General features: G+C 35.4%; 10 protein-coding genes and 3 pseudogenes across 13 annotated transcripts, besides 3 other annotated features; 9 read left to right on the forward strand and 4 right to left on the reverse strand.

Annotated features, from left to right (window-relative positions):
* Positions 1–7,799: part of a mobile genetic element that runs on past the window's edge.
* TVAGG3_1067320 lies at positions 516–1,622 on the forward strand (annotated as a pseudogene). The gene has a single exon. A coding segment is annotated over exon 1 (1,107 nt).
* On the forward strand, positions 2,597–2,872 carry TVAGG3_1067330 (organellar and viral DNA polymerase type B; the record flags this gene model as incomplete). Its single annotated transcript, XM_051256244.1, has 1 exon — positions 2,597–2,872. One exon carries the CDS (start codon positions 2,597–2,599, stop codon positions 2,870–2,872), a length of 276 nt encoding a protein of 91 aa, XP_051076534.1.
* TVAGG3_1067340 lies at positions 4,588–5,071 on the forward strand (annotated as a pseudogene). The gene has a single exon. A coding segment is annotated over exon 1 (484 nt).
* On the forward strand, positions 6,248–6,647 carry TVAGG3_1067350 (annotated as a pseudogene). Its single transcript has one exon. A coding segment is annotated over exon 1 (400 nt).
* Positions 6,696–6,932, forward strand: TVAGG3_1067360 (uncharacterized protein; the record flags this gene model as incomplete). The annotated part of the gene is made up of 1 exon (XM_051256245.1): positions 6,696–6,932. One exon carries the CDS (start codon positions 6,696–6,698, stop codon positions 6,930–6,932), a length of 237 nt encoding a protein of 78 aa, XP_051076535.1.
* On the reverse strand, positions 7,097–7,531 carry TVAGG3_1067370 (uncharacterized protein; the record flags this gene model as incomplete). The annotated part of the gene is made up of 1 exon (XM_001292212.1): positions 7,097–7,531. One exon carries the CDS (start codon positions 7,529–7,531, stop codon positions 7,097–7,099), a length of 435 nt encoding a protein of 144 aa, XP_001292213.1.
* A 799-nt stretch (positions 7,800–8,598) lies between the features above and the next one.
* On the forward strand, positions 8,599–9,174 carry TVAGG3_1067390 (organellar and viral DNA polymerase type B; the record flags this gene model as incomplete). The annotated part of the gene is made up of 1 exon (XM_001294361.1): positions 8,599–9,174. One exon carries the CDS (start codon positions 8,599–8,601, stop codon positions 9,172–9,174), a length of 576 nt encoding a protein of 191 aa, XP_001294362.1.
* Positions 8,599–9,193: a mobile genetic element.
* Positions 9,194–9,358: 165 nt separating this feature from the next.
* Positions 9,359–9,886, forward strand: TVAGG3_1067410 (protein of unknown function, DUF4107 family; the record flags this gene model as incomplete). Its single annotated transcript, XM_001294360.1, has 1 exon — positions 9,359–9,886. The coding sequence occupies one exon, from the start codon at positions 9,359–9,361 to the stop codon at positions 9,884–9,886; it is 528 nt and encodes a 175-aa protein (XP_001294361.1).
* Positions 9,887–10,190: 304 nt separating this feature from the next.
* TVAGG3_1067420 (uncharacterized protein) lies at positions 10,191–10,511 on the forward strand (the record flags this gene model as incomplete). The annotated part of the gene is made up of 1 exon (XM_001294359.1): positions 10,191–10,511. One exon carries the CDS (start codon positions 10,191–10,193, stop codon positions 10,509–10,511), a length of 321 nt encoding a protein of 106 aa, XP_001294360.1.
* A 312-nt stretch (positions 10,512–10,823) lies between these two features.
* On the forward strand, positions 10,824–11,150 carry TVAGG3_1067430 (uncharacterized protein; the record flags this gene model as incomplete). Its single annotated transcript, XM_051256246.1, has 1 exon — positions 10,824–11,150. One exon carries the CDS (start codon positions 10,824–10,826, stop codon positions 11,148–11,150), a length of 327 nt encoding a protein of 108 aa, XP_051076536.1.
* Positions 11,151–11,154: 4 nt separating this feature from the next.
* Positions 11,155–11,397, reverse strand: TVAGG3_1067440 (serine threonine-protein phosphatase family; the record flags this gene model as incomplete). The annotated part of the gene is made up of 1 exon (XM_051256247.1): positions 11,155–11,397. The coding sequence occupies one exon, from the start codon at positions 11,395–11,397 to the stop codon at positions 11,155–11,157; it is 243 nt and encodes an 80-aa protein (XP_051076537.1).
* A 17-nt stretch (positions 11,398–11,414) lies between these two features.
* Positions 11,415–11,777, reverse strand: TVAGG3_1067450 (uncharacterized protein; the record flags this gene model as incomplete). Its single annotated transcript, XM_051256248.1, has 1 exon — positions 11,415–11,777. The coding sequence occupies one exon, from the start codon at positions 11,775–11,777 to the stop codon at positions 11,415–11,417; it is 363 nt and encodes a 120-aa protein (XP_051076538.1).
* Positions 11,778–14,068: 2,291 nt separating this feature from the next.
* Positions 14,069–15,003: part of a mobile genetic element that runs on past the window's edge.
* On the reverse strand, positions 14,474–14,725 carry TVAGG3_1067470 (uncharacterized protein; the record flags this gene model as incomplete). Its single annotated transcript, XM_001288471.1, has 1 exon — positions 14,474–14,725. The coding sequence occupies one exon, from the start codon at positions 14,723–14,725 to the stop codon at positions 14,474–14,476; it is 252 nt and encodes an 83-aa protein (XP_001288472.1).

Consider the following 15,003-nt stretch of genomic DNA (forward strand, 5'->3'; position numbering starts at 1 on the left):
TGGAAGCTCTTAAGCAAACAGGAAACCCAGCACTTATAGAAAGCTTTTGGAAAGATAATGGTGAAAAGAAGTTTTATAAGAAGAGAAGCGGTCAGTTCTGGAAGTATCTTTGCACATTACCTATAAATCTTGAACGCTACCAAATCTTCAATGAACTGAACAAAAGAACTGCAACACTTATGACAGAGGACAATTGTTTCGTTTATGCTTGTATTCAGGCTGGAGTAAATGAAGAAACTATTGACCACATGAGAGAAGTCATTCGTGTTAGAGACTTTCCTCAAAGTAAAGTACAAGAAATTTCTGACGCAACTGGTATAGCATTCAATGTTACCATTGGTTATTTCAATGACTCAAGACATAATGAAATAAAGAGATATATACCAAAAGAATGCGAAACTGTTAGAACTATTGACTTACTTCTTGTTGAAGACCACTACATGCTAAATGAAAGACTTCCAATGACAACATATTTCATTCGAAACTATAAAGAAATTCTCAAAGCTTGTGGTGGAATGAACATTGAGAAACAGATGAAGATTTATACAAAGAGAGAAGATAAATATGTAGTTCGTTATGATAGAACAACACCGTTATGGGATGTTATGAAAACATTGTGGGAGTGCAAATATTTCGAACCTATTTCTTATGGAGAACTTTTCACATATACTACTGACTTATATAAACAGAACCTTGCACCATTTAAAGATTTGACATATGCTCCAAAGTATTGTGTACAACTGAAGAAGAAAGCAGAGTCAAAAGAAGTAAATAAAGCTAAATGTAAATTCATACCTGAGCACGTTTTCTTTGCTGACTTTGAGTGTAGTACGGATGGCTTTCATAAAGCTTTTAACATCTGTTATGACAGTGAAGATGGTTCAGTTAGTGAAAGTATTTGGGGTCAAAACTGTGCAACAGAATTTTTGGAAAGACTTCCTGACAAGAGTTTAATATATTTCCATAACCTCAGTTATGACATAAACTTCATCTTAAGACACATGACAGAAGTGAAAGGAACTCCCATCATTAAAGGTTCACGAACAATGCAAATAACTGGTTTATATAAAGGACGGGCAATTATTATAAAAGACTCTTACAGTGTTATAAATAAGAAGCTTAAACTATTTCCTGCTATGTTTAACTTACAAACAGGACCGAAAGAAGTATTTCCATATAACTACTACAGCAGTGTTTTGTTAGCAAATGACAACAGAACTGGTGTCATTTCTGAAGCATGTAAGTTTATCCATGATGCAGATACATTTATGAAGAACATAGATTCCATCAAAGGTTGCAGAATAGATGAAAACCACTTCGACTTAGAAAAATATAGCACGTTTTACTGCAAACAAGATGTAAGAATTTTAAGAGAAGGTTTTGTAAAGTTCCGCAATGACTTATTGAAAGAGTTTGATTTAAACGTTTATGACTACGTTAGTATTTGTTCTATTGCTAACAAATTGTTTGAGAACAGAGTATACTTCCCGAATGGAAATCTTTATGACCTCTCAAATAAACCAAGAGAATTTATTTCGAGATGCATTCAAGGTGGAAGATGTATGTTGTCAGATAACATGAAACAAAAGAGCAAAAAGAAACTCATTGCTGACTTCGACACTGTTTCATTATATCCTTCAGCTATAGCAAGACTTTATACTTTAGAAGGTATTCCAAAAGTATTGAAGGAAGAAATGTTAAGCACAGAGTATCTCATGAGACATTTATTCGATGACGACCAAAAGGAACCCATTGGTGAAAAGTTTATGTCTGGCTTCTTTGTTCTCATTAAGATAACAGAGATTGGTATACCCAGACACTTTCATTTAATAGTTTGCGACCCTGAACTAAATCCAGAACTTAACGTTCCAAGAAGTTCAAACACTTGCTGTCTCATGTATGTTGACCATATAACATTACAAGACCTCATAAAATATCAAGGTGTCAAATGTGAAGTGTTGCAAGGATACTATTACGATGGAAACAGAGATATGAGAATAAGAGATGAAGTAAAGAAGTTGTTTGAGTTAAGGTTAAAGTATAAGAAAGAAGAAACCCCTTACAAGAAATTATAAAACTCATTCTGAACAGCATTTATGGCAAAACTATTCTATCTCCTATTGAGTCAAAAATAACCATAGTAAATGACAAAGATGCTATAAGATATGCTATAAGAAATTACAACCATATAGTGAAGTTCGAAGGTTTGGATGGTTCAGATAAAACTATTTTCAAGCTAACGAAAAGCATTTGCAGACACTTTAACTTCTGTCCACTTGGTGTTAATATTCTGTCTATGTCAAAACGTATTATGAATGAAGTATTCTGTACTGCAGAGGACATGGGACTTCAAATCTTTTACCAGGATACCGACAGTATGCACTTATATAATGAAGACATCCCAAAGCTTGCAGCAGAGTTTAAGAAGAGATATGGTAGCGAACTTATAGGAAAGAACCTTGGTCAATTTCATAGCGACTTTGCAGAAATAACACCTGGAAAACAAAGTTTAGCTTATAAAAGTATTTTCTGTGGAAAGAAGACCTACATAGACTTACTCACTAACGATTTAAATGAAGTTGCATTTCACTGCAGAATGAAAGGCGTGAAGCAAGATGTTATTGCTTTAACCGCTAATGAAATGTTTCCTGAAGCTATACAATGCTATTACAATGAAGATAAGAACATTCACATACCTGTTGGAACATATGACAAAGACTCTGAGTTCAGTTTAATGAAACTTTACAAAGCACTTTATGATGGTCAAGAGATTGCATTCGACTTATGTAAGTCATGTCAACCTTGCTTTGCTGAAAAGTTCAACTTTTCAATAACGACTAAAACAAGCTTTATTCGTAAGTTGAAGTTCTGAGGTCATTTATTTTTGTCAGCAATGAGGTCATGATGAGGTCAAATGAGGTCATTCGTGATAAAAATAAAGCTAGCGTAGATTTTACAATACTGCGATGGTAGAGTTTAAGAGTTGTGCTTCAATGTAGAGACAGTCCTTATCTGGAGGCAAGAACACTGGACATTTATGGTCATGAGTGGAGAACATGTCTATCCAAAACTCACGATTGAAGCCAGTTAATTTATAGTATTTAGGGTTAGGAAGTGGTGAAGTTCTTGTATGACCAATGAACTCATTTTCAACTCCTTACTTAAGTTTGAATATAATATAGCTTGCTTTCTATCCCAAATGCCAGGTGTTACAATCTTTGAAAATTCATTTTTCCTCGGAAGCATTGCATCATAATTGAAAACATTCTTAAAATCATCACTTGGTTCGGAGATTTGAAATCTTATACGTAATGGATTTTCTTTCTCTTTAGCGACTTCATTGAATGGTGAGAATAACAAAATTGACAGTCATGAGTTCCATCTTCATTTTCATTAAATTCATAATGAAAGTCTATAAGTTGTGGCTGACTACCTTCTTCTTTCAGTTGTGCAAGAAACTCACGTAAAGGCTGTAAAGTTTGTACTTCAATGTTGAACTTTTTCTCGAACATCTCATTAAATGAAATCATACATTGCAACAATGTTGTATCGTCTTTAAAGTATTTGTATATGTGAATGTTTTGGGCGCTTAAAGACTGTTCGTCATTTTCTATCTCGACTTGAAGTATAAAGTCAACCTTTCTGAAAGCACGTGTTATATACATAGATGTTATGCCAATGTACTTCTCTTCATTTATGTTCACAATCCAGTCTGTTGGAAACTTAAACGTTACTCTGTTCCCCTTTATTTTGACGTCAGGGTTTTCACTACTGAACGCAACAGATAAAGGTATTTGTCTATACATTTAATTCGGATAAAAATAAACCATTTACTCTTTCTTTGCTTCAGCTTCTTTAGCTTTTGCTTCAGCTCTTCTCTAGCTTTTTTCGCCAGCAAACGTGGGTTCTTTGTCTTCCAGCAGCTAATGCAGCAAGTTGTTTTTCACTAAGTTTTCTCTTTGGTCTCTCTGGCTTTTGTTCTTGTTTTTGTTCCTTCAGTTCGGATAAAATTTGCTCACGAATTTCTTTCTTCAATGCTTCAACATCTATGACACCTTGGGTCTTGTCCGTAGGGCTTGTCTGAGTCATTTGACTGCAGATAAAAAACAAAATTAAAACTTTAACCGATGTAAAATGAGCTTGTCAAAATCAGAGCGAGAGTCTATTATATTAAATGACGCAAGAGGAATACAACATCCTTTCTATTATGTAAGTCAGAGTAAAGATGGTAAAATATACGTAAGAAAAAGAAAGGTTCCATTAGCGAATGCAGAGAGTGACAACATTAAGGTGCATAGGCACAGGGTGAAGCCCATATAAAACCTTCTATTCAAACTGAAAAGTCAATAGAACAAGAAGAAAAGAAGCCAGATGTTCTTTCAATAACGAACCAAGAGCTTATTGCAAAGTTCGTGAATTTCATTGAAAAACAAACCGAGTCAAAGAATCCTGACCCCAGTGAAAGAAGTTGAGACAAAAGAGAATGTACAGTTCATTGAAAATGTCAAGAAACAACTTCCACCACGAATGCCAAGAAGAAGAGTGAGAATAATGAAGTAAATAGATATTTTTATCCGAAGTAAATACATGCAGAACGAACAGTTAAACGAATTTACTCCAGCAGAGCATATTCATCAGATTCGCTCATATTTCGATATCATAGACAATGCAGTTCAAATTGGTGACACTAATAGAAAATATTCTGACGCAAAGATTCCATCACAACCTGGAACTGCTAAAGATAACACATGGGTAACATTCAATCTCTCACCTCCTGGTGAAAATATGTTGGACCTTTACAATACATTCATTACGTATAAAATGGAAGGTCAATTTATTGTAGATAAAGAAATTGGTTCAGGTTCCAATAAAACAAACCCACCAGGATTTTGGATTGGTTTCGATGACGCTTTCTATGCAGTTGCTGGATATCAAATCCTTGCAAATGGTCGTATCGTATATTCTCAAGACAACGCAAGAGAAGAAGCATATATAACTTCAAACTCACAAACTACCGAACAAATAAAGAAAGTAGATGTTTTCTCAAAGACTCGACATGAAGATGTATGGAGTCATTCGGGAACATGCAGAACAGGACAAATTGTTAGTGGTCCAATTACAGCAGGAAAATCATTTGATTTTAAGCTTCGTTTAAGAATTCCTGTTAGAAGATTCCTTCCATTAGAAGCTATTCGATTTATTCCAGCTTTTGCAGGAAACATTCAGCTTAAAGTAAAGTTCAGTAGCGACGCCTTACAATGCACATCTATATCTGTAAATGATATCATTGCTTTCAATCCAACTCTTAAAGTTGCATTTGCTTCAGATTCAAATCCACCGACAAATAAATTTGTTCCATGGAATGAACCATTCACTATGATAACGAAGGCAGTAGAAGCTAGTGGAACAGTTACTATTACAACTGTAACCAGCAACTATTTCGAACAAAGATGGATTTTAATGAATGTTTCATTCATCCAAAGTCATTCTCTTTAGACCCTAACATTTATACAGAACTTGTAGAACATTATACAAACGAGGCTTTATGTTTTCCTGTTAAAGTTATGGATTGGATTCCTATGGACGGTTCATTCTCAAAGAATACAGATAGTTCAAGTGCAACATTTACAGCAGCTTATACGCCTATTAATGTTAAAAGTATTTGGGCACTATTTAGAAAGAAAGACAACTATTATGTTAATTTTGAGAACCCTAAGTTTAAATATCTTCAGCTTTCCATGGGAGCTTATGGAAATATGCCTGCAGAACCTGAAAAATCATATGGACCTGTATTTTATGAAATGGTTGCGAACGCCTGCAATACAAACAATGATATGATAGGATTTAATGAAGATGTTATGAGGTCATTGGTGGATGATGGTAGTGTGGAACATAAATGGGATAGCTATGACAACACACATTTCTTATGTGGTTTTCCAACAGAAGTGGACTTTTGCTTCCAAAGGTCAAACATCTACTGCTCCAATAACATACAAATTGTCTGTTAAAGGACCTATTGAACTAGCAACTGAAAACGTACCAAAGCCACTTATTGGATTTATGAGGGATTGTTGCTTTGCCATTCAGGTGCGTGCTAATGGCATCCCCATAATAAGATTAGATGACTATAACTTAGCACGACGACAGTGAGGAATAAAGGATGAACGTTTATTTTTAAAGCTTATAAATGAGTTCTTCATCAAGCTCTCGTGAACCTTCACCATCTGTGAAACAAACTTTACCAAACGATTATGGAGCACCTATTGAATATTTCTTACGAGCTGCACAATGGCAAAGAGCAGTTTCACCAAGGTTAGGTGTTCCACCAGCTCCTGTCAAAAATAGCATTTGGTCAAGTCCTTATATAAGAATATGGTCTCCCACTAGGTTTGCTAGCTACAGCAGGAGCAGTTATGATGTTGAAAAGAAATAAAGCAAATGTTGTAAATAATACTGAAGTAGCTGAAGTTAAACAAACTCCGACACCATCGTCAAAACCAACGCCTTCACAAACAACACCTTCAATGACTCCTGAACCTATGGAAGTACAAACTCCTGTTCAAAAGTCAACTCCTAAACCGACTCCAACATTTAAACCAGAACCTACGCCTCAAATAAATCGTAAAACTCCTGCGTTTCCTTACTGAAAAAATAACGTTATTTTTATTTTATTTGAACATTTTTATTTGATTGAAATGACGACTAAAGTCACTGAAGCAATGAAACAAAAGTTTTTGGTAGAATACATTAAATCAGGAATTATTCCAGAAGGTTTTTACGTTCATACTATGAAGGATGGTAGAGTTCAGTTTAGAAAGATAAAGCAACCATTAGATAGAGAAGGTATTTTGAGAAAGATTAAACTTCATGAGGACAACATTGCTGAACTTAAGAAGAAGTTAGAAGAGTTGGAGAAAGGAAGAGAGTTATAAAGCAATGAATTCAACAGGTTAGAAATGAGGTTAGAAAACGTGTTAGATCTAACATTCTAACATAAACATTATTTTTGTGCTATGTTTTCATACGTGTGAGGGTGGTGATATCATTAATTTTAAGTTTATTTTTATATAAATGACAGAACAAAAATAAAGCATATCTACTCAACAGGAATGAGACCCTTACTGACTATGTATTCGTTTAATGCTTGATGAAAACAATGGTACATATTATCGTATGGGTATACACAACGTCTGTTTCCATCGTCGTCGTATATGTAGAGCTCAAATCCAGTCCAACCTTCTTTTGTACAATATGTAGCTTTATTTAAGTATGCATTTATGTAGATAAGGCAATTTTCTTCATCGCTCCAGAAATAATTTTTCGTCATTGTTGAAATAGTTTTCGTTCCTCTACGTCCATAAGGAATGTATGCAATGAACTTTGCGTCATAAGGGATTGTAATATATTCAGGGTTTCTTTCATCGTCAATGGGTCTGTCTTTGTTAAAATGCATGTTTCTCAGTTTTACTTGAGTTTTGAATAGTTCACGGAAACGTTCTGGGAAAGAGTCATAGTAAATGTAGTCGGACATGTCTTTGTAATGAAATAAAAAATTTAAAAAAATAAAAATAAGGTTATTTTTTATTTAGTGAGGACGGTAGTGAAGTCGTTAGTGAAGTCGTTAGTGAAGTCGTTAGTGAAGTCGTTTATGTGTCAGATGGTTTTGTAAATATTTAAGGTTAAGTTGGTGTTATGGTTGTGTTGTAAAATATACGTTAACGGTTTTGTAAAGTGTCAAAACCGCTAAGTTGTGTACGGAGGCGCGCAGTGCCGCCGTACACAAGATAGGGATACTAACTTTTATATGACCTCTCAAATAAACCAAGAGAATTTATTTCGAGATGCATTCAAGGTGGAAGATGTATGTTGTCAGATAACATGAAACAAAAGAGTAAAGAGAAACTCATTGCTGATTTCGACGCTGTTTCATTATATCCATCCGCTATAGCAAGACTTTATACTTTAGAAGGTATTCCAAAGGTTATGAAGAAAGAAATGTTAAGCACAGAGTATCTCATGAGACATTTATTTGATGACGACCAAAAGGAACCCATTGGTGAAAAGTTTATGTCTGGCTTCTTTGTTCTCATTAAGATAACAGAGATTGGAATACATAGACACTTTCCTTTAATAGTTTGTGACCCTGAACTAAATCCAGAACTTAACGTTCCCAGAAGTTCAAACACTTGCTGTTTAATGTATGTTGACCATATAACATTACAAGACCTCATAAAATATCAAGGTGTCAAATGTGAAGTGTTGCAAGGATACTATTACGATGGAAACAGAGATATTAGAATAAGAGATGAAGTAAAGAAGTTGTTTGAGTTAAGGTTAAAGTATAAGAAAGAAGGAAATCCTTTGCAAGAAAATATAAAGCTCATTCTGAACAGTATTTATGGCAAAACTATTCTATCTCCTATTGAGTCAAAAATAACCATAGTAAATGACAAAGATGCTATAAGATATGCCATCAGAAACTACAACCATATAGTGAAGTTCGAAGGTTTGGATGGTTCAGATAAAACTATTTTCAAGCTAACGAAAAGCATTTGCAGACACTTTAACTTCTGTCCACTTGGTGTTAACATTCTGTCTATGTCGAAGAGAATAATGTGTGAAGTATTCTGTACTGCTGAGGACTTAGGAATGGACATCTTTTATAGTGATACCGACAGTATGCATCTCTACAATGAAGATATCCCTCGTTTAGCTGAAGAGTTTGAGAAACGTTATGGAAGAGTTCTCATTGGTAAAAACCTTGGTCAGTTTCATAGTGACTTCGCAGAAATAACACCTGGAAAACAAAGTTTAGCATACAAGTCAATATTTTGTGGAAAGAAGACCTACATAGACTTACTCACTAACGATTTAAATGAAGTTGCATTTCACTGCAGAATGAAAGGCGTGAAGCAAGATGTTATTGCTTTAACCGCTAATGAAATGTTTCCTGACTCTGTTCAGTGTTTCTATGATGAAGATAAAGGTTTAATGGTTCCGCAAGGAAAATTTGACAAAGACTCTGAGTTCAGTGTTATGCAGTTATATAAAGCACTTTATGACGGTCAAGAGATTGCATTCGACTTATGTAAGTCTTCTAGTCCTTGCTTTGCTGAAAAGTTTAACTTTTCTATTCAGACTAAGACTTCATTCATAAGAAAGCTTAAGTTCTGAGGTCATGAATGAGAAAAATAATGAGGTCATTTATTTTTGTCAGCAGTGAGACCATTCATGATAAAAATAAGCCGCTAGCGGCAAGGGCGAAGCTCGTGAGAACGCTTATGTTTCATTGACTTTCTCCAGTAACGAGAACTTTTATGAGATAATATTGAAGAGAGATGATTTTAATATGGTGTAAATGGTAGCTTGGGCAGCTTTAGGCGCAATGGGAACAAAAGCATTAGCATTTGGAGCAAAAGCACTTGGAGCTTATGACGCAGTAAATAAAATGAGTGGAGGAAGGGTTTCGAAGACATTAGATGCAAATAAAGGGAAGATTGGAGGCTGGGTTGCAAAGAAGTTAAGATTAAATAAAATAGGGCTCATAAATAAAGCATCCAATTTGGTTGCGACTGCGTCAGAAAATGCTTTAGGAAAGGACGATGAGTTTGCAAAACACGCAAAAGACTTTAATGACCAGATGAAAGGTGAAACAATGCATTTAAATAGAGTTGATGGAACTAAAGAAAATGTTTCTTCTCCACCAGTAGTTCTTCCGTATGGTCCCTATGGAATGTATGGAAACCCTTACGAAAGACCATTTGACCCATTGACTGGTGGAAGTAACTGGTATCATTACGGACGAAGAAGAAAGACAGTCAAGTTGGAGACAGACGTGAAGAAAGCAACTAAAAAGAAACCAAGGAAGAGAGTTATAAAGCAATGAATTCAACAGGGTGAAAAAAGAGGTGAAAAAAGAGGTGAAAAAACAGGTGAGATCTCACCACTTCACCTAAATTTATTTTTGGTGTAAATTCACAAGGTTAGTTATCGGGTTAGATATCGGGTTAGATCTAACCTTCTACCCTAAATTTATTTTTGTTGTAAATTCACAAGGTTAGTTATCGGGTTAGATATCGGGTTAGATCTAACCTTCTACCCTAAATTTATTTTTGTGCTATGTTTTCATACGTGTGAGGGTGGTGATATCATTAATTTTTAAGTTTATTTTTTATTTTATTTTTATATAAATGACGAAAACTATTGAGATAACAAACTACAACGGTCATGAGTTCAAGAATTTGTTCTTCGTTCCTCGTGAAAATACATTCTATCAGATACGAGGGAGAAAGGGTAAAGTTAGTTTGAGCGTTTATGACTACAAGCATAATGGAAAGTTTATACAAGCATACGATACAAACGGTAAGCGTGTTTCATTAGCTTTGTCAAAACTTACTAACATTTATTTTGACAGTGATTTTGACCTATATGAAGAAGAAAGTGAGTCAGAAGATTATGAGCTGTTATGTGAAGCACAGCAATGGGAGGAGTTGCAATACTTTTGTAAGTGAGAACGTTTATTTTTACATTAGTGAGTTTGTTAGTGAAGTGGTTGGCGGCTTTGTAAATATTTAAGGTTAAGTTGGTGTTGTCGTTTGTGTTGTAAAATATACGTTAATGGTTTTGTAAAGTGTCAAATTCACATATAATGGGTAAGGAGGCGCGCAGTGTCGCCGTACCCATGATATGTATACTAACTAGAATACCATCTCGATATTATTTATGACAGGAAAAATGCAACTGTTAAAATCAATAAAATAGAAGACCTTGGAGAAAACGTTTATATTTCTACAAAATATAACAACTTGGCATGGTATAGATTTATGAGGATGTTAAATCAGCCTGCAGCATATTCAGTACACCCGGACTATTATGAAGTCGAAAACCCTAATGGAACATATGAAAATATTTTCGACCAAGATGCTATTATTGTTCATGCTTCATTTTCTGGCGCCCAAAACTCTTTCTTATGCTTGGCAAATGACTTTTACGAAAAACCTACAAAGTTATACGAACCACCAAGTGGAAGTATTTCAGACTTTCAAGTATGGTTTACTACAGATGGAAGAAAAAGAATAATTCCATTATACCATGCGTTTTACTTAGAACTTAGTTTCATATACAACTACTATCGAACGGTAAAAATATAATTTTTTAATACGGTTGAGGTGTTGGATTTGGTTGCCAACTAGACTGTGGTGCAGGTTCAGGCTGTTGTATAACAGGAGCTTGCTCTTCTGGTTCAGGGTCTTTAGGTATAATACCAACGAACTGACCTACTCTTTTACCAATATTTTTGACACCGTTCCATACTCCTCTTCCGACAGATTTTATTCCATTCCATATACCTCTTCCAACTCTTCTGAAGAAGTTTCCAATACTACTGAAGAAACCCATTTACTACGTGTAAAAATCTAATGTCCGCCTAGTCTCTTACGTTTCCTGTTGAGTTCCATAGCATTCTTTAACTGGAGCTCATACATTCTGTTTCTCCTCTGGTAGAAAACATATTCTGGGTCAACTCCTGTGTTCGCGTCATCTGCATAAAGTTGTTTATATCCCACTTCAGGGTTTGTATAAAACTCTTTCCATCTCATATTTGCATACCATGGTGGCAAACCTAACGCAGCGTCATTTGACATGGCAGTTTGCATTTGTACATCTGTTGGCACTTGACCATAGTTTGCCATTGCAGTTTGTATTCTAACTTCATTTGGAATATTCTCTGGGTTTGGTTGTCCAGGTTGCTGTGCATTCGCTAAGTTCTGTGCGTCCATTTAATATTAGATAAAAATATCTCTTACGAGTACATATACTGAACATTTGCAGGCATTGGTTCATCTTCATATTCTCTGTACTTTTCTGCCACGTCAAATAAATAAATGACACAATGGAAAAAACCTAAAACTAACAATCCGATTTCAAACCACATTTACTTACTAATAAAATTTCTTTATTGTGACACTTTCTCCGGTTTATAGGACCTCTCTCATATTCTATCTTGTCATATATAAACTCATAGTCATGTATGTCCTCTAACCATCTCATAACGGTTTCCAAACCACTTTTATCGGATGTAAAGTAAAAGCATGGATGGTTATGTATAACGTCTAAAGTTTCTAAAGAGTCTCTCAAAGTCCAGTCTACTTGGTATTGAAAATCCCATGTGTTATAGAACGGCGGGTCCACTATAAAGAAAACATTTTCCTTGTCTTTATATTTTTCATACAACTCTGTCCAATGACATCTCACAAACTCTATACCCTCAATATATTTTTCTATGTCCTCTTTGAAAACATTTGTATAGTTAAGATATAAAACTTTTGACATAAGTGTTTCAATGTCATGAACTCTTATAGAACCACTATATAATAGTCTAGCAGATATACTATCCCAGTCTATATATTCTGCTTTTTTCAAAACCCCTCTCACAATATTTTTCTTATCTAATGGTATACGTTCCATCTTACCTATAGGTATCTTTTCTTTTAACTCTTTCAATATATTGTTTGTGTCTGGAATATGTTTGAGACGGTCCATATAGTTGTCGAAGTCATTGCATATAATCTTTGAGTCTGGGAATATTGTATGACATAAATGGGATATATAGAAACTTCCACCGAACAAATCTACAAATGTTAGACCATTCGGTAGTTTCTTAAGTTCTCTCAATATAATATCTTTACATCTACTCTTATTTCCAAAGAACGGTAACGGCGGTTTTGTAAAATTCATTTATATATAATAATAAAAATGTTTTTACCCGAAAAGTGACAAAACATGAAAACATATATAATTTGTGAAAAGTGACACAATATATAATGTTTTCGACCCAAAAGACTAACAATTTTCCGAATAAAAACTTCATTTATACTAAACATCTTCAGGGCTAGAGGGCGCAACACGCCTGGAAGCCCTCCGAATATAAACTTCATTTATACTAAACATCTTCAGGGCTAGAGGGCGCAACGCGCCTGGAAGCCCTCCGAATAAAAACTTCATTTATACTAAACATCTTCAGGGCTAGAGGGCGCAACGCGCCTGGAAGCCCTCCGAATATAAACTTCATTTATACTAAACATCTTCAGGGCTAGAGGGCGCAACGCGCCTGGAAGCCCTCCGAATATAAACTTCATTTATACTAAACATCTTCAGGGCTAGAGGGCGCAACGCGCCTGGAAGCCCTCCGAATAAAAACTTCATTTATACTAAACATCTTCAGGGCTAGAGGGCGCAACGCGCCTGGAAGCCCTCCGAATATAAACTTCATTTATACTAAACATCTTCAGGGCTAGAGGGCGCAACGCGCCTGGAAGCCCTCCGAATATAAACTTCATTTATACTAAACATCTTCAGGGCTAGAGGGCGCAACGCGCCTGGAAGCCCTCCGAATAAAAACTTCATTTATACTAAACATCTTCAGGGCTAGAGGGCGCAACGCGCCTGGAAGCCCTCCGAATATAAACTTCATTTATACTAAACATCTTCAGGGCTAGAGGGCGCAACGCGCCTGGAAGCCCTCCGAATAAAAACTTCATTTATACTAAACATCTTCAGGGCTAGAGGGCGCAACGCGCCTGGAAGCCCCACTACTTTTTTTTAAGTGGGTTGATCAAAAACGCCTTCATTGAAATAAACATAAAAATTCAATGTTAACATTATGTCAATTAAAGAATTGAAGCAATAATATTATCCTTTCAAGATTCATGTATTTTGCAGAGCTTGTGTACAAATATATAAAATTATTCAATATCATTCAATCTTGTCAATTTTTTTTTAATGTTTTAATTTTTAATTTTTTAAATATCATATGAATACTAATGAATGTTTTCTAGTAAAAAGGGGAAAAAAATAAAAAATTAATCTTCACAATTTCGACTTTTTATCGTATAATATTTAAAAAAATATTTGAGCTTTAAGGGTGCACCCGCATGTACGTTTATTTGAGAGGAGGAGGATTACCCTCTCAATTTTGAAAGCTTCGTTAACTTAATATCTCGATGAATATTGGATTAAAATTGAATTTGCCCATACCAATATATCTGATACAATATCCTTAAGTTTTACTTATAGATCCAAGGTGATGTGATTTTTGCATCCCTGGGATGGACGATACACCCAAAGTGTCACCTTTTTTGGGATAACATGAATTTTAAATATCATGAGAGTTCTGCAAACCATATGCACAATATCTATTCAGCCTGACTTCTTGTATATATGAGTTAGACTTCTTAAATATTGTGCTTGGGGCGATATAAGTATTTCCGAGATTACCATCGTGCTCTATAGTATGCTACTTCTCCCTGGTTCTAGCTCAGTTCCAAGGATATTGGCGTTCAAGGATTTGGCAAGGTCCTTCCGAAGTCTCTCATTCGATGAGAGATTTCGGAAGAATCTTGCCTTAAAGTACTCCAACTCTTGTTCTTTTGTTCCTAAATAGTGAGAAAAGTTATTTGACTACTTAAGGTAGAGATTATCCGAGGTCCCTCATTTGATGAGAGGCCTCGGATAATCTCTGCTTTAAAATTGTACACTTGTAGTCCATGAGAGTGTAAGTATACATTGATAGGACAGCTTTCTTCTGAAGTCTTAGATTTGATGAGAACCTCAGAAGAAAACTGTCATATTTTATAGTAAAAGGAGTTTCAGGAGCTCCAAAGCTCCCTTTCGTAAGGATTAGGAGCTTTGGAGCTCCTGGTTCGTAGATGTGTTTCGCATCTTTCATCAGCAAAGGACATTTACCATCTGGGACTCTGTTGATGGAGACTCAGGAGCTCCAAAGCTCCCTTTAGTAAGGATTAGAAGCTTTGAAGCTCCTGGTTCGTAGACGTGTTTCGCATCTTTCATCAGAAGAGGCCCAAATGGTAAATAGCCTCTGCTGATGAGCTTCAGGAGCTCCAAGACTCCCTCTCGTAACGATTAGGAGCTTTGTAGCTCCTGAAGGTAAGGTAGGATTGCTCTGATCTCTAATCAGTAGATGCCATGCCTCATTATGAACTCTAC

The sequence above is a fragment of the Trichomonas vaginalis genome, assembly GCF_026262505.1.
Source record: "Trichomonas vaginalis G3 chromosome Unknown ctg_63, whole genome shotgun sequence".
NCBI lineage: Eukaryota > Parabasalia > Trichomonadida > Trichomonadidae > Trichomonas > Trichomonas vaginalis.